The sequence below is a fragment of the Halichoerus grypus genome, chromosome 12 (genome assembly GCF_964656455.1).
Source record: "Halichoerus grypus chromosome 12, mHalGry1.hap1.1, whole genome shotgun sequence".
Taxonomy (NCBI): domain Eukaryota; kingdom Metazoa; phylum Chordata; class Mammalia; order Carnivora; family Phocidae; genus Halichoerus; species Halichoerus grypus.
In genome coordinates, this window is record NC_135723.1 from 34,721,461 (window position 1) to 34,744,685 (window position 23,225).

Consider the following 23,225-nt stretch of genomic DNA (forward strand, 5'->3'; position numbering starts at 1 on the left):
CGGACATGTATTTTTTAGAAGGTTAGTTATTATTAACTTTCTGCTATAAATGCCATCATTCAAGAACCATACCTTCTTGTTTTATAGTTAAGTGTATAGATAGTAAAAAACTGAGACCTAAAAATGACAACTTAAAATTTTATGGCCAATCCACCTATAATAAAATCCTCTGATATGCCTGTATTTATGATGTCTCTAGTGAGATCATTTATATATATATATAATTACATTATGTAAATATAAATATATTTATATTTAATAATAAATAGAAAATATAATAAAATATAAAACAAAATAAAATAAAAATACATTTATATTTATAAATATACATTTTTATATGTATATATAAATATACAGAAGAGCATTCTCTAGAATATTATTAAAATGAGCAACCAGGTTTTGTTTTTGAGTCTGTCATGTATCTGATTCTACTAAATATATAATAGTTACCTTTTTTGGAAAACCTCAAAACCCTAAATTTCAACATATGTTCAGTGATAATAAAGATCACTGATAATATTTAACAGAAACAAGCAGGTAGATGTTTACAATTTCACCTTTTGGAAATTTTTCTTTCTTAAGTAAAAGTATTTTTTCCTGCTTTGGAGCAGACTGGTATATGTCTCATTTTCTTGCACTCAAATCTGTCTTGTCTATTTTCATATTTTAGTAAAGAGAAGTAATAGGAAGTGCAAAGTTGAAACAATATTATCAATCATCAATATATTAAGATTAAAATTTGTAAATTTCTGAGTTTCAAAAATATAATCGGACATTTTCTCTTCATAAGTTTTATTATAAAATATACATGTTCATTGTAGGAAATAAAATTTAAACCACACAAAATCTTATAAAGGAAAAAAAAGTCCCCATCTTCCTACATTGGGCCCTCTGGTCCTTCCCAAAGAAAATCACTGTTAATAGTTTCTTATATTCCTACAGAATTTTTTTATTCATTTATCTTTTTACTCAAATGAGTTCATCATGTAAACCTTTTCTAAGTTGGGTTTTTTTGTTTTGTTTTTGTTTTTTTTTAAATAGTAGCAAGTTAATGAGCTTTTAAAAATTATACTTCAAAGCTGCTTTTAAATTATTAGAAATTATTTTGGAATTTAAGGCTCAGTGAAGCCTTTACATAATGGTAATAAGTATTACATAAAAATGATGTAAGTATTGTTCTACTTAAATTTCTTCTGATGTGACACTGAGTTTTTACGAGCATTATTTCACTTTTATTTGTTCTGTTTTCTGTTCTCCACTCCCACGTCCCATTTGAGGCCCCAGATTGGTGGCTTTTTTGGTATTTCCTTCATTGCACAGGTATTTATTGAGTGTCTCCCATGTGTCAGGCACTGTGCAAGGCACAGCATGTACAATGTTAAAGACAGGACCTGCTGCCCTTATGGATCTCACATTCACAAGCAGAAACTGCAGGGGATTAGAATAGCCTGGTTCTGCTTTACAACAAAGAAGTAAGAGTGAGAAGAGCATTTGGAATTTAAACATCAGTACTGATCATTCTGACCATGTTTCATTTTGGGTATGTTTTACACTTACAACTTTAGTATCCTTTTTCTCTCTTACTTTTAATATTTCCTAAATATAAAGAAAGAGCAATGTGAGGTCAGTTTCATCAGGTGAATTTCTGAAGTTCTGACACCATAATCTTCTTTTCTGCTGTGGCAAAGGATAGTAGGTATGTGCTAAGAATTAAGAGGAATTAGATCTTACTTGCTCTGTCAGTAATGGCCAGGTTACTACTCTACAAACTAACTGAAGCATTGTGTTATGTAACTCACTAAAATGTTCCATGATTTGTATTTTCTAGTTACTGAAAGTTGATAGTTTTTATTCTAAACAGAAGGAGAAAATCTGGATCCCTTTTTATTTTACAAACAAATACATTTTAAAAACTTAAAGATTTATTTTGAAATATACTAACATCTCAGATACCATTTATTCTGTCCTTAAGCAAGATTTTTTTCATTTTCACCTTTCAAAATATATATACTTTTTGGAAGACTTAATTTTTATATTACTGAATAGCCAGGGTATCAATGTGCTATGTATAATAAATTTTTACCAAGTCCCAGTAGTTCTTGAAGAGCTTGCTATGTCAGATTCATTTACCATGATGAATTATAAGTTTATACCACCAGACGCTGTCAAGTATTAAGTATATTATACTGTGAAGTTGGATTTGTGCTTCGAAGATTTCACCTATGAATAAAAATGTTCCAGAAATATATTGTTATTTTTGCAATATATATCCATATTATTCTTATCATAGCAAAGTGAACTTTATGGAAAATTAATGTTATTTTAGATTTTATTTATTTATTTTAGAGAGAGAGCGAGCATGAGTGGGGCGAGGGGCAGAAGGAGATGAATAAAGAAGGACAAGCAGACACTGCAGTGAGTGCGGAGCCCTATCCAGGGCTTGATCTCACAACCCTGAGATTATGACCTGATCTGGAATCAAGAGTCAGCCGCTTAACCCGACTGAGCTACCCCAGGACCTCTAATGTTTTCTTTTAAGTGGTAAACATGTATTATCTAATGGGGGGGGGTGTCTTCATAATGGGAAAAATCGGGCCAAGGGTCTTTTATTTCAGGTTTTATCTAGTTAGTTTTCTTGTAAAGTTATGTCATTGGGAGGATGGAGTACAGAGATTCCTTTGAGAAAGTTAATGAAAGCTAAAGATTTTTTTTCTTGCCAACATGTACATAAACACATGGACTATTTTCTAAGTAGCTTCATAGGGTTTGCAAAGTTCAGATAAAAAAAATCAGTTAAAGGTAAGCTCCCTGTAGAAATTTGTAATATCATTAAGTTACATTAAAAATGTTTCTGGCGCCTGACTGGCTCAGTCAGTAGAGCTTGGGACTGTTGATCTCAGGGTCGTGAGTCAAAGCCCCACATTAGATGCAGAGCTTACTTTAAATAAATAGATAGATAGATGGATAGATAATAAGTGGCAGCTATTTAAATAAAAGCATACATAATAAAAATTTTTTTAAAATGTTTCAAAGCAGCACCATAAGTTAGCTCACAAACTATAGCTTAAAAATGAAATGAAAATTAGCAGTAGTTTAGGGGAGGGTATGTGCTATGGTGAGCCCTGTGAATTGTGCAAGACTGTTGAATCAGATCTGTACCTCTGAAACAAATAATACATTATATGTTAAAAAAAAGAAGAAGCTAGCAGGAGGGGAAAAATGAAGGGGGGGATAATCGGAGGGGGAGACAAACCATGAGAGACGATGGACTCTGAAAAACAAACAGGGTTCTAGAGGGGAGGGGGGTGGGAGGATGGGTTAGCCTGGTGATGGGTATTAAGGAGGGCACGTTCTGCATGGAGCACTGGATGTTATACACAAATAATAAATCATGGAACACTACATCAAAAACAAATGATGTGATTAACATAATAAAATTAGCAGTAGTTTAAATTGTAAACCTTATACAGAAGACATCTTATTTCAAAAACATGATAACATTTTGTTTGAAGACCAAGTGGTGAATTGAATTTAATGTATATTTTTAAACCTTTGAGTATCTCAAATTTAGTTTAAATCTGTCTCTCCTAATGGAAGAGACAAGTGAAGCAAATCGAGAAACAGTACATTGTCTGTGCTGGTAATAATATCTAACAGTAATGTTTCCATATGCTGGGCAGTGTACTGAGTTGTTCACAAATATCTCTTTTAAACACTACACTATATTGCTTTTTGGTCATTTACTAAGTTGGGTCCTGGGTACATGAATGTTTTGGGGCTTTTTGGTTTTTTTATTTGAGAGAGAACGAGAACAAGTGGAGAGGGGCAGGGCAGAGGGAGAGGGAGAAGCAGGCTTGCCGCTGAGCAGGGAGCCCAATGCAAGGCTGGATCCCAGGACCCCGGGATCATGACCTGAGCCGAAGGCAGACACTTAACAGACTGAGCCACCCAGGCACCCCTGTTTTGGGGTTTTTTAACCTTTTGGGGAGTCTACTGTATTTTATAATTTAAAAAATGTCTTTCCCTTATAAGAGTTTATACCTTGGGAATAAGGCATTTAGATAAACATAGTTAACAAATGTTGGCAGACAACATGCTGTAATATTTACTGCAAAGCTAAATAATAATGAAAAATTTATTTTTTTTCTTAAATAGCTATGTCAGAGAAGCATTGTGTTTGTTTTGTTTTGTGATTGGAGCTTGGCAAGTAGAGGGAAAGTATCAGAGGAATCTCTTTAGCTGTAAGTGGGTGTCACAAGCCAGCTGAAGGAAAAGCAAAATCAAGCAGGTAATAGAAATGAGAAAAGGAGAGAGAAAAGAAAGAAAAGCATGTATGTTGGAAAGTTGTAGTATTTCCCTGTGGATAATTCAGGAGTGATGTGGGTTATTGCCTCAGTTGTCTGTCAGAAGGATGAAAAAGCCAGGCGCAATTTCAACTACCATTTCTGACCATAACCAATCATTAATTTTAGGCAGTTCGAATTTTTGTACTTTTACTGTTTCTCATTATATGACTGTTGCTTAATTAGTAGTTGTGGAAGACTTCAGAGAAGCAGTCACCTTTGTTTATATTATTAACGTGTTTGTAGTAGAGATTAAATTTGTTGGGTTGCCCCAGATACTAAGCTATGTGAAGCACAGCTATTATTTGAATCCAGTCCTCTGAAATACTTAGAATTTGAAGAACAGCATGTGCAGTTTATATTATAATTAATTTTGGAGCAATATATGGCAAAGTTGGGGGTTTTTTTCTATTTATTTTGTAAACTTTAAGTGATTGAAAGTTGAAAGCGAAGAACAAACCTTCCTTTGTTCATGGCACATATTTCAATATATTTTTCTGAAACTGCCAATATCTTCTGACCAGTGCCTTCATTTTCTTATTTGTTATCAAACATTATTACCAGTATTATTCCAATATGAAAGGCTTTAAGAAGACCATGGTGTAATTTTCTTAAGAAAAAGGGTATGATTATAAATCTAAAATATGCCTTCAGTTTTATTTGTATATGGTTTGCTACAAATTGAGGAGATTGAAAATACTTTAAATCAAGAGCAGGCATTGAGTAGAAGCTTCTGGCTTTCAATGGATTTGCAACATGATTAAATGACAGTAGATAAAAGCCTCTGGTCAAGCAAATCCTAAAGGGGAGAAATAAGAGTAGTATAGAATAATTGAGCCTCAGTTTCAAAAACAAATCTTAACATGAACCGGTACTACCTTGAGGTCAAGAGAAATTATAAGAACAATATAATGTGCACGCATGGCCTTTCCTATAAAAATAGAAACCAGAAAAACTCACCTGCTTTAAAGAATCACTAATGGTGTAATTCCAAATTTGTAACACATTCATCAAAAGTTTAACATACAGGTTTATCTGTAAAAACTAGATTAAAAATAGTGGCAGTGGAAGGAGAGGGTAATAGGCATGGTAAATGACAAAGATTTACAACACCTGAATGCAATTACAGGCAAAAGCCTTCAGTTATCCTACTTTAAGCCAATTCTTTTGTACAATTTCCTTCCCTGGGGCACCTGGGTGGCTCAATCCTTAAGTGTCTGCCTTTGGCTCTGGTCATGTTCCCAGGGTCCTGGGATCAATCCTGGGATCGAGCCCCACATTGGGCTCCCTGCTCAGCGGGAAGCCTGTTTCTCCCTCTCCCACTCCCCTGCTCGTGTTCCCTCTCTTGCTGTCTCTCTCTGTCTGTCAAATAAATAAAATAAAAAAATTAATTAATTAAAAAAAATAAAAACTTTAAAAAAATTTCCTTCCCTCCCTCCCCTATTCACCAGTAACTTTATTAAAGAAGATTGGAAACATGTGCGGTCATCCTACCTCTTTTACAGTAGACAACAAAGTCCTAACCATTTTTAAAGTGACAGCTCACTGCTTGATTATCCAGAACCTTCTTCCCTTATTTCTTGTATTAGTTTGCTAAGGCTACATTAACAAAGTACCACAAACTGAGGGATTTGAACAAAAGAAATATATTGTGTCACAATTCTTTAAACTAGAAGTAGGAGATGAAGGTACTGACAGAGGTGGTTCTTTCTGAGGGCTGTTGAGGGAGATTCTCTTCCGTGTCACCTGCCTAGCTTCTAGTGGTTTGCAGTGTTCCTTGGCTTATAGAAGCAACACCCCAGTTTCTGCCTTCATCTTCACATGGCATTCTCCCTGTGTGTGTGGTTGTCTCCAAATTTTTCCTTTTTATAAGGAAATAAGTCATGTTGGATTAAGACTCAAACTAATGACCTCTTTTTAACTTGATTACCTCTATAAAAACCCTGTCTCCAAATAAGGTCACATCCTGAGGTATGTTGAGAGAGTTAGGACTCCAACATTGGAATTTTTGAGGAACACCTTCTACCCATAACATTCCCCTACTTTTCTCTCTATACTTCCCAACTTCCCAATTAATAGTTATTTATTATTTTTTATTTGATAGGCTCCTCTAAAAACTAGTATATGGGGAGGGTTTTTTTTTTTAAAGAGGTATTTATTTCAGAGAAAGAGCATGCATGGTGTGGGGGATGGCCAAAGGGAGAGGGAGAGAGAGAATCCTAAGTAGACTCCCTGCTGAGTATGGAGCCCGTTGTGAGGCTCAATCTCAAGACCCCGAGATCATGACCTGGGCCACAGTCGGACACTCAACTGACTGAGCCATCCAGGCGCCCCCAGAGTTTTTAAAATTAATCTGAATTTGTTGAGTTTCAGTCAGGGACTTGGAAATACTATGGTGAGATATGACTAACACATAAAAAAGGAATATTATGTGCCAGTTAGTTTCCATTTGGAGTTGATGTGTGTAATTTACAGAAGATAAAATTATTCAGAAAAGGGGGAAGGTAGGTAGGATTTGGGTGGGCAGAAAGGGTAGTAGAAAGACATTCCAACTTCAGGAATAGCTTCAATAAGCGTTTAGAGTAAGTAAAGTTTTAGCTACAGAAATCCAAAATAAGGAAACTGCCCTGAATCTGAAGAGTTCTGACTGGTGACAACAACATTTTGGGAATATCCTCCACTTACTATTTCTTGATTTTGAGCACATTATTTAATCTCTCTGCATCTCAATTTCTTTGTCATTAATATAGATTCATTGTGATTAAATTAGATAATTCATAGAAAATATCCTTGGAATGTAATAAATATTGAATGTTCTCTATTATTTTTAAATCGACATTAATATATATGTAAAGAAATTATTGCACATATCTTAATGTGAAGAGGTAAGGGCTTAATTTTTTTTAAAAGATTTTATTTGAGAGAACATGAGAGTGCGTGTGAGTGGGGGTGGGCAGAGAGGGAGGGAGAGGAAGAGGGAAAGAATCTCAAGCAGACTGTGAGCTGAGGCTCCACACGGGGCTGGATCCTATGACCCTGAGATCATGCCTGAGCCAAAACCAAGAGTCCAATGATTAACTGACTGAGCCATCCAGTCACCCCAAGATGAGGGCTTCAAATAGGATTGTGACAATTCTTTGTAGTGAATAAGGGACAAATGGATATTTCAAAGAAAGAATCAGGATGTGGTTCCTAATTTGAGTAAAAGATATGAAGAAGATATCAACAAACAAAAGATAAGAAAGAGGAAACCACTGACAAAATAAGGAATGATGGAAGACATAAGCAGAACAATCATTATTTTTTATTTGGAGAATGTTGAAATTAAAGTAATAAGTTAATCATATGAGCTGGTAATTAGAAACAGTACTGAAGTTATGAAAAGTCTTAGCCAGATGTGGATTTGGGGAGATAAAAAACGGATTGCCCTCTGAAGAAGTTTTTATTGATAGGGCCCCAGGACAGAGCCTTTTGATAATTGGGGAGTGAGGAGGAGAAAGTGAAAGCAACAGGTAGACAGGGAACAAATCAGGTAAACTAGAAGAAAAGTAGAAATGTTGGTGTTTCCAAAAATGAGAAAGCAGAGTTTAGGAAAAAAAGAGGCAATCAGAATTGTGCAATGTGGACCTAAAGGAGGTGGAAGAGAATGAGGACCAGAAAGAGACCCTTGGATTCAAATAGAAAGAAGTGATTAGTGACTGTGGCAGGCAGAATAATGGTTCTGTAAAGATGTCTTCATCCTCATCTTGAGAATCTGTGAATACATTCAGTTACATGGAAAGGGAGTATTACAGTTGCTCATCAGATGACCATAAAATAAAGAAATTATTCGGGGTAGTCTGAGTGGGTCAAATGTTATCACAGTGCTCTTGAAAGATGAGAGATGCAGAAGAATGTCAGAGTGATGTGATTTAGATGTTGAAAGATTCAAGCAGCTATTGCCAAGTTTGAAAATGGAAGGGGATCATAAGCCAAGGAGTGCAGGTGTCCTCAGGAAGCTGGAGAAGACAAGGAAAGTCTCCCCTGAAGCTTCCAGAAAAAATACAGCCCTACCAGCACCTTTAGTTTAGCCCAGTAAGATCTGTGTCAGGTTTCTGACCTCCAGAACTGTAAAATAATAAATTTGTGGTTGTTTTAAGCCACTGAATTTTGTGGTAATTTGGTACAGCAATAATAGGAAACTAATACAGTAAGTAGATATTTGTAGAATTTTGGTGGTGGTATATTGCAGTGAATTTGTTTTAAGATTTGACTTACTCCTTAATGAGTCTCTGTTGAGAAAAAATGGAAAGCCAGGATTGTTAATTGCTGATCTAAAGTCTTACCTAGGGGCATCTGGGTGGCTCAGTCAGTTAAGCGTCTGCCTTCAGCTCAGGTCATGATCTCAGGGTCCTGGGATCTAGCCCCACATTGGGCTCCCTGCTCAGCAGGGAGCCTGCTTCTCCCTCTCCTCCCCACTTGTGCTCTCTCTCTCTCTCGCTATCTCTCTCTCAAGTAAATAAATAAAATCTTAAAAAAAAAGAAAAAAATAAAGTCTTACCTAAAGTACTTCTGAGAATGACATTCTAATAATCTAGTCCCATAGGGTACATAAGTATTTTGTTCTATCTTTGCTATACTAAAGGCCAGGCTAACCATAGATGTGAACTTACCAATAAGTTTAGAAATAGTCCTTCACTTCCTTTTGGTGCTGTTATTTTTTTTTTTTTATCATTATAATCAACTACATATTCATCCCAGCTAAAAGCTGCTAAACCAAGTTAATTCATCAGTGATTGGGAACTAAATTATAAAATGATTTTGTATACAGTTATTGGATTCAATTCAGTTTTATAGATGAAAGAACTGAAATTCAGAGCAAAGAAGTGAGATATGCTGTGTCATATTGCTGTCATCCCTCTGGCTGGCCTGCGCTCAGAGATCCTTTTACCCCCAATCTTTCTTTCTCATAATTACATTTCTAGGTCTAACTTTGGGATTGGATTGCTTCAGGCCTTAGATAACTCTATCCATCCTCTGAAGCAGTATGGAAGATTAGAAGGTGGTTATAATGGACAGATAGTGAGTGGCCTTTTCCCCTTTTCTATCACTAACAAAAAGTTCCTTGAGCAACATAAAATGAAAAATGGTAAAAACAATGTCAGACACTGTTGTAAACTTCTCTATGTATAGTAACTCATTTAATCCTTACCATTATTTTTTTGATGTAGATAACATTATTACTACAGGTAAATCCTGAGCCAGAAGGGGGTCACTTAACTTGCCCAAGTTAAATACAGGCAGAGTGGGATAGGGATGGATGCAACCCTTTACTTTTGTTTAAAACTGTGATGCTTTCTACTGGGTATTTACCCCAAAGATACAAATGTAGTGATCCGAAGGGGTACGTGCACCCTGATGTTTATAGCAGCAATGTCCACAATAGCCAAACTGTGGAAAGAGCCAAGATGTCCATCGACAGATGAATGGATAAAGAAGATGTGCTATATATATACAATGGAATATTATGCAGCCATCAAAAGGAATGAAATCTTGCCATTTGCAACGACATGGATAGAACTGGAGAGTGTTGTGCTGAGCAAAATAAGTCAATCAGAGAAAGACATGTATCATATGACCTCACTGATATGAGGAATTCTTAATCTCAGGAAACAAACTGAGCGTTGCTGGAATGGTGGGGGGGGTGGGAGGGATGGGGCAGCTGGGTGATAGACATTGGGGAGGGTATGTGCTATGGTGAGCGCTGTGAATTGCGCAAGACTGTTGAATCACAGATCTGTACCTCTGAAACAAATAATACATTATATGGTAAAAAAAAAAGAGAGAGAAAAGAAGAAGATAGCAGGAGGGGAAGAATGAAGGGGGGGAAATCGGAGGGGGAGATGAACCATGAGAGACGATGGACTCTGAAAAACAAACTGAGGGTTCTAGAGGGGAGGGGGGTGGGAGGATGGGTTAGCCTGGTGATGGGGATTAAAGAGGGCACATACTGAATGGAGCACTGGGTGTTATATGCAAATAATGAATCGTGGAACACTACATCGAAAACTAATGATGTAATGTATGGTGATTAAAATAACATAATAATAAAAAAATAAATAAAACTGTGATGCTTTTCCTCAAACTTTTTATCTTGAAAAATTTTAAAGATACAGAGAGTTGGAACAGTAAATGAACACCCATACACTGCCTTTCTCTAGATTCAGCAATTATCAACATTTGCCACATTTACTTTATCTCCATTTGGTGTGTGATCATTTGAAATTAGTATGCAACGTGACACTTCAACATCCTTTTTTTTTTTTTAAAGATTTATTTATTTATTTGACAGAGAGAGACACAGCGAGAGAGAGAACACAAGCAGAGGAAGTGGGAGAGGGAGAAGCAGGCTCCCGCTGAGCAGGGAGCCCGATGCGGGGCTCGATCCCAGGACTCTGGGACCATGACCTGAGCCTAAGGCAGAAGCTTAACGACTGAGCCACCCAGGCCCCTCTCAACATCCTTTATACATATAAAATACATCAGTCCTATACAAGACTTCTGAAACCTTTATTTTAATTCAGATATTCACTAATGCAGTACTTCATATTTAGAAGCCACAAAGAAAGGGCCAGGATAGTTGGAATTGTGCAGAAGAGTAAAGTTACTTTAAATATCTAATAGCTAGTTATGTGCTCAGTGCTTTGCCTGTATTTAGTTCCTTAATTTTCAAGACAATTCTATGATGTAGGTGATCTTATTATCCTCATTACAGATAACCACAGAGAGAGTTACACTTGCCCAAGGCCACCCAACTAATATGTAGCAAAACCCCATATTAAACCAGGCAGTTAAATATATTTTTAAATATTTAAAACAAAGGATGCTGAAGTGTCATGATGCCTATCACCTTAGTGATCACACACACACATAAGTGGAGATAAGATAAATGTGGCAAATGTTGATAGTTGTTGAATCTAGAGAGTAAGCATATAGGTGTCCATTGTACTATTCAAGTTATCTGTATCTTTGAACATTTTCAAAGTCAGTTCTAGAGTTTGAGCTTTTCTACTTTGTGCCTTGGTAAATACTTTGTGGAAAAAAGTATTTAAGGATTTTTGCTAACAAACCTTAAGGGGGGAGATCACATTTAGTAGTAAATATTTACTTGGGTACCCAACCTGAAACTATTTTTAGTTTTGTTTCGTTTAACTTTTTTTTTTTTTTAAACACCTGTAACCCAAATCTGGAAGGAACTGAAGGCGCAAGGGGAGTAAGGGGGCCCGGGGCCAGGGAGAAAGAAAGGCAGAAGGTGATCGCAGGATGTTGCCTGCGGCCGGCGGCCCAGTGGCTTCTGGGAATTGTAGTCTCCCAGTCATCCAGGGCATTCCTGATTAGGGCCTCGGGAAAACCTGACTACGCTCCCAGAAGCCTCCGGTGCGGCTCGCTGGGAACGCACTTCCTGGGACGCTGCGAGGGAGACGCTCTAAGAAGCTCCTCAGTGTGGGCGAGTGAAATGTCTTGGATGTGAGAAACAGGTAGGTGTGGTCAGGAATCTGATTTTTGGGGTCTTTTGCATAAGTCGTTGAGGATTTTGTGTAAAATAGCTAAATCGAAGGGAATCAGGGACACTGAAAACTGTTGACCCCACATCTGTGGACGTGAAAATTGAATGAGGAGGTATTTGATCAGGCTTTTAAAAAACTGTGTACACCGGAGTGTGGGAAATGTCGAGGTGTCTTGCCGGAGCAGCCGAGGGCTTGGGCTTGGCCAGCGGGGTGTGCGGTGTGGAGCTCCAAGTTGCTATTTTTGAATCACCAGTTGGTTGTGTAATGATGACCTGCTCGCGGTTCAAACCCACTCGGTGTTGCAGGGATGGGTTTGTTCTGAGAGCGGTAACAGTCACTGTTGCGGTCTCTTTCTATTGGCTCTAACCAGGAGAGCCCCCCCCCCCCTTTTTTTCCTTGCTTTCTGCTAGCTCTGTTGCTCCTAAGGACAGGGCTCGAAGAGAAGGAGAGGAGAGGAGGGGGAGTGCGGTTTGCTGTGGAAGCTTGGTTTGCTTTACTCTGAAGCCCAAGTTGTGTGTAATAGGCCTTGGAAGGGGCCGGTTACCACGTTAGAGAAAGGCCAGACTTGGTGACCCCACTTAGAATGAAAGCTCAGGGATCCTAGTGTGTGTTTTTAATTGAAAACGATTTTCCCTTAATTTGGAGTGAGCAGTTATGCTTGATACCAACTTAAGAAACATACATTTAGAAAAGAAAAATCATAATTTGAAATCTCCTCTGTGCAGACTGTTGAGGACAACATTCTACATAATAATAATGGGGCTAGTGATAAATGCCTTAATCCAGGAAGTTCTCTGGCGTTTATAAGTTTGCATCCTGCCTATTGTAATAAATAGTATTTGAAAAGGAAGTTGTTGGTGCCTAAAATAGATCTATAGAAACATATTTAGATGGCAGGTTGAGCCATTGGTGGAACTGTAAACTCAAAAAAGCATTCTAGTTGCAAATTTTAGGATGCACAATGCAGATCAACTTAGCCTAGTTTTGTTATCAGTGACCTTTTAAAAGGTACAAAAGTTTCTTTTACTTCCAAGACAACTAACTGCACAGTGTTTCCTTGGGCCTCCTTATTCTTAGTTGTGAGTAGGATCTAAAAAATCCATTGTGTGTGTGTGCACTCTCGCGTGTGTGTATAACACACACACATATATATATAATTTAAAGAAGTATTATATTAATTTAGGACATTTTCCCTATTTCTTTAGGCCCAGATCATCTCTACTATCTATTCAGATGTGCATATATTTCTTCCCTAAGTTGATTGAAGTTGTTTTACACCTGTCAAGTACCTCAAAGAGTAAGTACATCCTTTGATTTTACTCCTTTTCCTTTTTCCACCATATATCAGATGGCATGTTTTTCTCTTGTTCAACAAAATGAAGTTATAAGATAGACTTCCCTTGTGAGAGCAATGATTGATAACCTGTAGTTTCTAAGAAAACTCCAATTACAGGTGGAAGGGACTGCTAGTCTTACCATCAAGAAGTAATGTAGCTGCTGTTACACATGTCTTCTATAGCTGTTCCTGGGATTGTCCCAGAAGAAATTACATAGTGATGGGTCTGTGAATTCCTAAAGCTGTTAGCCATTATTCCTGCCTCGGACTTCTTTGAATGCTATTCAAAACCACAAAACAGGTATCTTTTTGAAAATACTTTTAGTTGAAAATGATATATTTGATAACTTTAACTGTGTACCGGATTTTATCCATCTACTTCTGAAAGTCACCATGGAACAGATAGATGACAAATGTGAAGTGCTTGTTTTGAAACAGAGTCCTTATTTGATTTGGTCAGTAACTGCTCCATAGAGAATGCTCTGTTATTATTGTTACATGGCTGTAATCATCTGTGATTGATTGCTGAGACCCAGAAGAAAAGCACATTCCTGGCTAAAGAAAGTAAATAAGCCTACTAATAATCATTATAAATTTAAATTTCTTACCATACTCTGTTTTACAAAAGGCTTTACTATTCATGATCTTATAGATACCTTGGGGGACACTTTACTGTTGAGATTTTTGAGGTTCAGAGGACATAGATGACTTGCCCAGTTTGTAAATGGTAGGTTGTGACTGGCATTGGGTCTCTGGTTGCCTGGATGGTAGTACCAAGTTGCCTCTCACACGGAAACAACAAGCCCAGACATCTATATATTTGACCCAGCTTGAGGCTGTTGCCTAGTTAGTGTTCAAGAGTACTACTTAGATTTGTTGGATTAGTGTGTTCTTAACCTGGCATATTTTCTACAGTCCCTAATAAGGGATTTTCATATGGCAAAAAGATGTTTATCTTTTTTCTCCATTGCTATATTAAAAAGAAAATATAAATACAAATATAGTAAATTGTTCTGCTTTAAAAAATAGTTTTGCTTTGATAAACAGGCATTAATTTGATATATTAACCTGTTAATAAAAAGGGGTATATCCAGTAGTAACAAGCCTGTTGAGTTGAAAACATGAGGATCAACACAGGTACAATTGATTGACTCCTTGGCCACTGTGCAAGTTAACCAGTGTTGCCAAACTTAGTTATGTATTTTTGGAAGAATAGTCTTTATGTAAATACTTGGGAATCGCCTCAGTTTTAGGGGAATTTTTTAGGGGAAGAAAATCACCTTTGTTTTAAAAAATGGGAGAGACTGGCCAATAAAGTGGAAAGTGGAGGGCATGGTTTAGAAGCAGCTTGGAAGCTTCAAAACGTAAGATATGAATGAATGAATGAATGAATGAATGAATGAATGAATGATAACAGAGCAGATTTGTAACTTTCTCTCTGGATCCTGACCATACCCATATGGAGCTTACATTTGTTTCTTTGTTTGTTCAGTTATTTAACAAATAATCGAGTGCTTTCTGTGTACCAGTGTGGGACACAGTGAATAAAAGAGAAGGCTTTCTGTCCTCCTGGAATTCAGACTAGTGAGAAAGATAAATACTGAACAAGGAATTATAAGCATAATCACTGCTCCCAAAGAGAAGGTGCAAAGGTGATTTCAGAGCATTTAACCAGGGCTGGGGAAGGTAGGGGATCGGGGAAGAGAGAACAGGTTTAGGGCCAGCCTCCCTGAAAATTAGAAAAATGAATACCTTTTGGGTAAGCAAAGGATAGAATGGAATTAAGAAAGTTCTAGAAGGAAGAATAGCATGAAGTAAAGCCCATAGCCAAATTTAAAAGTGCCAAATTTGAAGACTGAAAAGAAAAGTAATATGACTACATAGTCTGTAACATGTTAGATGGGAGAGTGACACATAAGGAAATTGAGAATTTGACAGGAACTGATGGTGGGATTTGAAACTTTGGAAGCTATAAAGTTTTAAAATTTAGAAACTATTCTGAGGGAAATAAGAAGGCATTGAATGTGAGAAATGTAGTGAATGTGAGAAATGTGGCTCAGCTGGTGGAGCATGCAACTCTTGATCTTGGGATTATGGGTTTGAGCCCCACGTTGGGTATAGAAATTACTTAAAAATAAAATCTTAAAAAAGAAATATAGTGAAATAATCAGATTTGCATTTGAAACAAGTTATTTTGGATTAAAAATTAATTGGCATAGGACAAGAGTAGAGATCTTTCACCTTCTTAATATGAACAAATCCTAACCTGAGAGCATTATTTTCAGTTTTAAATCACTAAACATACTCCATCTCCCAACTATCCCTATAAAATGATACTTCATCCCTCTAGTGAGATATATGACTTATCAAATCATGCAGATGTGGAGTTAAGAACAGATCATAAAAAGGAAAGTAGCCAAAGAAGGTTAAAAAGAACAGGGACATTAATTCCAGCACTGAGGTTGAAATTAGCTAAAGAAGTGAGGTTAATAGTATTTCCCTTCTGAAAAAATGCCATGGTATCCTTGTTGACTGTGTAAATTAGGATTTTAGTCAATCTCTGGGCTCTGAGCTAAGAATGCTTCAGTAAAAGCAAGTTCAGGGGACTGATAGGACATTTGTGTTGATTGGATGCAGGATAAGTTCGAACACACTTGATCCTGATGTAAATATTGACCCACCTCTGTTCATTAGTGTCATTTGATAGTCTATAATCTAAGAACTACAGGAATTTATTTATAATAAGTCATTCATTCTGATCTTGTTTCTCATTCCCTTTTCATTGTAGGAATTAGTGGTACAAGGCAGCTTGATTGGAGAAATCTCAGTATTTCTGATACTCCCAAGTTTTTTACCCCTATCTGTGAAAGCAAGAGAAATTTATGATTGGGTTAGGACTCTGAGTACGTCGCCTGAAGGAGTTCTGAAGCTTTGAGAGAAACAGAGGGAACCTTTTTCTTATGTCTTTACAGCTTTAATCAAATCATCATTCTCTTTCCTTGCTCAGTCTTTCTCTAACTCTGGGTGATACATTTTTTATGAACAGGTACCTTATTGGTTCACTTTGCTTAATATCTAACAATTATCCTTTGACATGTAGTGATCATACAATTGATTCACTCTCAGCATATTGACTTCTCATAGAACAGCATATTCTTTCCCTCAGTCTGATTGTTAATACATTGGAGCAAGGTCCAGATCTTAGTGGCTTCAGTGTCCCTCCAGGACCTAACAGTATTTTGCATGTGCTGGATACTCAGTAAATACCTGAGTTGAATGAATTGATTCATTGAATGAATTATTACTTGGTAATAGCTACTTCCTTGCCCGATTCTACATTATCAATAGCCTACCTTTGTGAGTTACTGTGGTCTTGGAACAGTGCCCAGTACTCATTTATTCAAATATCCCTAGAATGACTTAATGTTGGGCACTGTGCAAGTTGCTAACAGTGTATGGGGGAGACAGACAGGTAAATGAGCAAAAGCCAGTAAGAAGCTGCATTTTGGAGCTTGACATCATTAGTAGCCTTTTCCAGTGTAAACATCCTCAAACCTGCACCACAGTTTCCATTGCTGGAACAAGGTAGTTTGATTGCTAAAATTAAGCAAGACAGTTTTTCTCCCCATTTTGCATGAAAAATATAAATTAGGACTATAATTATTTTGTTTTGTTTTCATATGTAAACAGTGTATTTGTAAGTAATTGCTACTTCTGGTAATATTGACAGAAGACAACATGATAAACAAGTAGTAAACTAATATTAATGGAGAAACTTAGAACTAATTATGCTTAACTTGAGGCCTTTGAAAAATGGTTCACTTGTGCTTAAACTGATTTTATATTGTACAGTTATATAGATATGTATGTGTAACTACATATTTTCTGCTAGTAAAATTTTTCCTAGTTTACATGATCAGATTAAATATGCAAATAGGTTGTTTTCTAAAGAAAAAAAAATGTGCCTTCCCATTCAGACACATTTGATCAAGTCCTAACCCAGTTTAGCATTTTGATCTTCTTTCTGGCCTCTGAACTCCTGGAAATGCTATTCCACCATCGCAGCAGATAATATTTGACTCTGCAGAGGATCATGGGTACTCTGAACACATACTGTATTCAGAAACAATAATATTCTCAACCTTGCCCCTTCATCATGATCTGACTAAAAGAAGTAAATGTGCTACCTTAAGTAGTCTGTTGTGTTGCCTCATTGGGGGCGTGATAGAAGGCAGAGAAAATATACTTGGGTGGTGTTTGGAGAGTGAGTTTCAAACTCTTAAACTAAAGCTGAATAAGATATTGGTCTTTATACTTTGTCATATGCAGAAAAAGAACACAGTCTTTTAATTTGGAATGAGAGAAAGGCCTGGCTACTTTTTTTCTTTTTCTTACAATAGCATTAATAGAGATAGGTTGTCATTACCTCAGGAATGTGAGCAGTAATGATAATAATAACCAATAACCACAAGTGTAATAACCGGAAGAGCATGCAAGTCATCTTGAATCAGCCAGGAAGTAGTTGAGTAGAATCATTTCAGGGATCTTTGTTCTCTTGTTTTCATTTGACTAATTCAATGGAGAGGAGTTCATTTACCTTTTGTAATTATCCAGTATGCCTAGTATATAGGAATGAGATGTTGCTTTTTCTTATTTAACATTTATTCAGCAAATGTTCTTTAAACTGCTCCAGTATGCCAGGCACTGAGCTGGTCACTGAGTGCTAAGAAGTAGTTAACACTTGAAGTGCTCTTAAAATGTGCCAGATATGTTTTAAGCAGTGGACAGTATATTAACTCACTCAATACTTAACTCTGTGAGGTAGGTACTGTTATTTTTCCCATTTTACAGATGAGGAAAAGGAATCACAGAGTTCTGTAGCTGACCCAAGGTCACTTGGCTAGTAAGGGAGGAAGTGGGGATTAGAACCCTAGCAGTCTGGCTCAGGGTCCTCCCTCAGCCAGTCTGCTGTCCTGTGATCCTTCTTTCTCTACGTCTTTGTCTTTTATGAGCCACCTTCACCGCAGCTGCATGCTAGTTTCATTTTCCATTTGCATGAGCACGGGGGGCTGAGTTTGTGTTGTGTGTTGTTGACGGTTGATGAGTGCTCTGACCTTATATATTTGAGTGGCTGACACATGAAAGTATTTGGTAGATGTGTGTTGAATGAGTGATTATTGACAATTGGGAGACTTTCATATGTGATGTTAAAAGGATTTGAAATTATTTTGATTGTTCCTCTGCTTTGCTGGGAAGTAAAATACTCATGTCCAAAGACTTTAGTTCTTTGGTCACTACCTGGCCCGGCCACTGGTAACCAAGCATAGGTGAGTGCACCTGCGCTCTGGGGTCACAGGCACATGTGTTTATGTGCCTTCATATTGTACGTAGGAACCAGGGACAGACTTCCCTCTTTGCATTGACATCATTAGTTGTGCTGCCAATCAGCACCACCCTTCCTGCTCTGCTCGCCTATTGTCCCCTCATGATTTGTCCTCTTGTGTGTCACCCCCCAGTCTGACTGACGGTACTGCACAAGCCTACCTGCCATGGGCTGTCGGGATGTCCATGCAGCCACAGTCCTCTCCTTCCTGTGTGGAATCGCCTCGGTAGCAGGCCTCTTTGCGGGGACTCTGCTTCCCAACTGGAGGAAATTACGACTGATCACATTCAACAGAAACGAGAAGAATCTGACTGTGTACACTGGCCTGTGGGTGAAGTGTGCCCGATATGATGGGAGCAGTGACTGCCTGATGTATGACACTACTTGGTACTCATCAGTTGACCAGCTGGACTTGCGGGTCCTCCAGTTTGCCCTGCCTCTCAGCATCCTGATTGCGATGGGTGCCCTGCTGCTCTGCCTGATCGGAATGTGCAACACGGCCTTCAGGTCCTCAGTGCCCAACATCAAACTGGCCAAGTGTCTGGTCAATAGTGCAGGCTGCCACCTGGTGGCCGGGCTGCTGTTTTTCCTGGCAGGTACTGTGAGCCTCTCCCCTTCCATCTGGGTCATCTTTTATAACATTCATCTGAACAAGAAGTTCGAGCCAGTCTTTACGTTTGACTACGCAGTGTATGTCACTATGGCCAGTGCGGGGGGCCTGTATATGACTTCCCTTCTGCTGTTTATTTGGTACTGTGCATGCAAATCTTTGCCTTCTCCTTTCTGGCAGCCACTGTACTCCCATCCTCCCGGTATGCATACCTACTCACAGCCCTATTCAGCACGCTCCCGCCTCTCTGCCATCGAAATTGACATTCCAGTAGTTTCACACACCACCTAATGGGGAAATGGTTAGTTCTCAGAGAAGACTTGTAGCCTCACATTTCCCTTGTACAAGGACCCGTATACATTTTCCTTTGTTTCTGACCAGTCAATGAAGCCAAATTTGTATGTCCTGGTAGAATGAAGTGCTGCTAGTTTTATGAAAAGTACATTATTTTAAATGTGAATCATTCCTTTTATCTTGCTTCTTATGCTAGAAAGATTTTTAACCTCTATATTGATACCTAATCAGTTATTCAAGTGGAAAGGGCCTGTGTCTCAGTTGAGGTAATTTAGAGCAACATGATAAAGTAAAAAATAAAGACTAAGAGAGGCTATTGTACATGATCTTTATGAGTATTTTAGAATGTGTATTGTCCTCTTTCTATAATACCTTACACTGGGAAAAAAGGGCAATTTCAAATATAAGAAATTTCTTTCAGGTAAGAGTAATATTTTAACAGTAGTCAGTCTACCAGCTTAAGGCTGTAACTTTTCTTACTTCTCTCTCGGGGCTAATTATATAAAACAGAGTTTCATATTTTGAAGATACTTTTCTTTTGTGCGTTCCTTATCTTCTACCTCATGGCAGTGTATAAAAATAAAATGCATTTTAAGTGATGTCAGAGAGAATAAGTCTAACATTTTAAATAACTACTAGTATGGATACCATTTAACATAATTTTAAAAGTTAATGATTCTATAAATTGTATTATTAGAGTTAAAATGGGCCATGTGATGGATCGGTGCTTCCCCTCTGAGGCAGAAAAGCCTTTTTTTTTTTTTTTTTTCCAGATAGCATCCACCAAGTAGTACTCAAGGTCCTGTATAATCTCTTAGTGACAAAGAGAAAGAAAGAGGCCCAAGTGGTGTATTCTCTTTGAGACAGTGGTAGGGGACAAGCATCTATTCTTCATTGACAACATCAGAGATTCATTCTGGTGGACTGCCTTTTGAATGATGAGTGAAGTAAGTTATGGCTTCACCATGACCACATTCACTCTTGATTCAGTTCCTGCCCTCGTCACTGATTACTTCCTTGAGCATGTATCTTTGCTCCACACTTTAGTGGGTGCTATAGAGGATACATGAAAAAAGTATGAGATCCGGTCCCATCCACTAAGAAATTTTAATATAACAAAGAAGATCAAACTGTTATCTAACAATAGGAAACAGTCTGACTTTATTGGCAGCTGGTCTTAATTTCTCAATCATTGATCCAGGAATATATTTCAACATGGCTTTCTGACAGACAGGCTTATTGTACAATACCAGCAATATTCTGGAACTTAGAAATTCAATTCATTGGATCCTTTAGCACTTACCTTAGCCTAGACACTGTAATAACACTATATCAGATTCATGAGAATGGGCAAAAGTGGTAAAGAAATTAAATTGTTCCCTTTTCACCTCTGAAAGTATGATGATGTATTGAAGAGGGAGGAGTATTTAAAATCTCTTCTAATGGGGTAACATTTAGATGCACCTACATTAACACTGAGATGAATGCTTAGAAATTCAGGGATATTGGGTCTTTACCCTTATGAATTTGAGCTGCTGACTTACTTGGTATAATTTGCTATATATTAGTATCATGTTCATAAGGATATTGTTTTATTAACCATTACAGATTTCACAAACCACTAGTTGCATGGTAAACAGATTATTCCTCTTTGCAAATCTGGATATGATTCTGGTACTTCTGTGGATGTAAGTGCTACTTTCCTTTTTTTCCTAATTACAGCACTGGTTTATGTATATAGCAAATAAATCCAGTTGTAGAATTTTTAAATGCCATCAGTATAAAGCATGCAAAACTATGGTTTTTTTATTTACAGCTTCTGATTACCTTCAGTTCCATTCCTTTTTACTCCTCTCAGACGTAGCTGAATCTTGATCACTCCAAGACAATGGCAGGTAGAATTTTAAGATTAATATTAATTTACTCCTTTGCTAATTAATATCAGTCCTCACTCTCACTAAATTTCTCCAGAAGTGTCAAGAATTTACCATCTTCCTGTTCTTAGTATCAGCAATGTTAAAGAAAAGTTGACTCAGCCATTAATACACTAGACAGGTTTTAGTCCGTGGGATCATAAATGTAAATGTGAAGCTTTTTCTGTAAGCATCTTTTGCAGTCTTTTCATAATCTGTAGCCTCAAATTAGTATTTACTATGGCTACGTTAGGCAAAAGAAACAGATGTTTCCCTTATTGTCTTTAATATTTCAGATTTGCTCTCAATAGCTATTCTTCAAGGCCATCAAAGGAAAACAAGTATTTACAGTTCTTTTTAGTAATTTTTGAGCACTCATCAGGCTATCATTGTGATGGGGGATATGGATTTTTTTGTTGTTGTTGCTGCAAGTTATTAATGTTAAGGGCCTTTTACAGAAGCCAGCTTGAAACAACCTTAAATGTGGTATCATGCACCAGATTTGGTTTATCCAGCCATGAGAGAAAAAAAAAAACAACAACTCTGAGTTTACTTTACTTGTAATTATACACTATAAGAAATAATGTTTGTTGTAAGCTGCAATGTAAAACCTCAGTGAAACTGCACTGTACTTCTTGGTGTTTATTAAAAGATGTATTTTTACAAGTTTTTGTTTCTATCCTTTTCCTCAATGCTTTAAGGTAAAATATTTTAAGGGGCGCCTGGGTGGCTTAGTTGGTTCAGTTTCTGACTCTTGATTTTGGCTCAGGTCATGATTTCAGGGTCATGAGATCGAGCCCCATATCAGGCTCTGTGCTGGGCGTGGAGCCTGCTTAAGATTCTCTCCCCTTCCTCCTCCCCCCGCTCACATGTGCACTCTCTCTCAACATAAATAAATCAATAAATAAAATATTTTGAGAAATGTTTCTCAAATATATGTAAATTGAAAAAGATACAGCCCCATTTAAAGCCCTACAGAATAGCAATTGGAAAGGAATTAGAAAACATGATTTATTATTCCAGAAGCATCAAGACCTTTCATCCATTTCTAAGAGTAGTCCTAGGAATTCACTGGACTGTTTGAACATTCCACAAAAAAACACTGAGTGAAGTTGGTGTGCCAGATTTGCCTCATCAATGGAGTTTTCTAATGGTCTGTGTTCTTGAAAATTGAGAGTTCTCAAATGGTTAGGTGGGAGGACCTTTCCTTACTCTTCAGAACATGAGGTTTCCAGGAGAAGTGGTCCTGATAGGTAAGTCACCTTAAAATTTCTGAAGCTTGGGAGGAGCTTTTAGTTTTTTGGATTGCAGCCTTCTCGGATAGTTCTCACATGCACTCCTCACTGAACCCCTGCTCTATGGTAGCACCTTAGATGGAAGAGCCATCCATTGCACTAGAAATCTGAAGCTGCTTCAGGTTGGACATCCCCAGCTGAATACGCTAACAATTCAGAGTCTGCCCCTCAGTTGGACAGGTTCATTGAGGGTGACTATGTGCTAGAGAATCCCTTCATGCTAATCAAATTCAAAAGAGACTGATTTACCAACCAGAAATGATGAATACAGATTACTTACCACCACTATCCAAGAACTGTTTTTAAAAATATACCATAGGGGTGCCTGGGTGGCCCAGTCATTAAGCATCTGCCTTCAGCTCAGGTCATGATCCCAGGGTCCTGGGATTGAGCCCTGCGTCGGGCTCCCTACTCAGTGGGAAGCCTGCTTCTCCCTCTCCCACTCTTGCTGCTTGCGTTCCCTCTCTCGCTGTCTCTATGTCAAATAAAATAAAATCTTTTTAA

General features: G+C 37.6%; 2 protein-coding genes across 2 annotated transcripts in view; both read left to right on the forward strand.

Moving 5' to 3' along the window:
* Nucleotides 1-11,732: 11,732 nt before the first annotated feature.
* Nucleotides 11,733-22,092, forward strand: CLDN12 (claudin 12). The gene is made up of 3 exons (XM_036116492.2): nucleotides 11,733-11,860; nucleotides 13,096-13,187; nucleotides 18,743-22,092. The coding sequence occupies exon 3, from the start codon at nucleotides 18,776-18,778 to the stop codon at nucleotides 19,508-19,510; it is 735 nt and encodes a 244-aa protein (XP_035972385.1). The 5' UTR covers nucleotides 11,733-11,860; nucleotides 13,096-13,187; nucleotides 18,743-18,775; the 3' UTR covers nucleotides 19,511-22,092.
* Nucleotides 19,075-23,225, forward strand: part of PTTG1IP2 (PTTG1IP family member 2) — a 120,126-nt gene continuing 115,975 nt past the window's right edge. Inside the window, exon 1 of the mRNA XM_078059239.1 lies at nucleotides 19,075-19,205. The gene's annotated coding sequence lies outside the window, so the exon portion shown is untranslated. The remainder of the gene's footprint in view (nucleotides 19,206-23,225) is intronic.

Bases quoted from the DNA above. Each gene is read 5' to 3' on its own strand.
- CLDN12 (XM_036116492.2), top strand. From the start codon at position 18,776: ATGGGCTGTCGGGATGTCCATGCAGCCACAGTCCTCTCCTTCCTGTGT.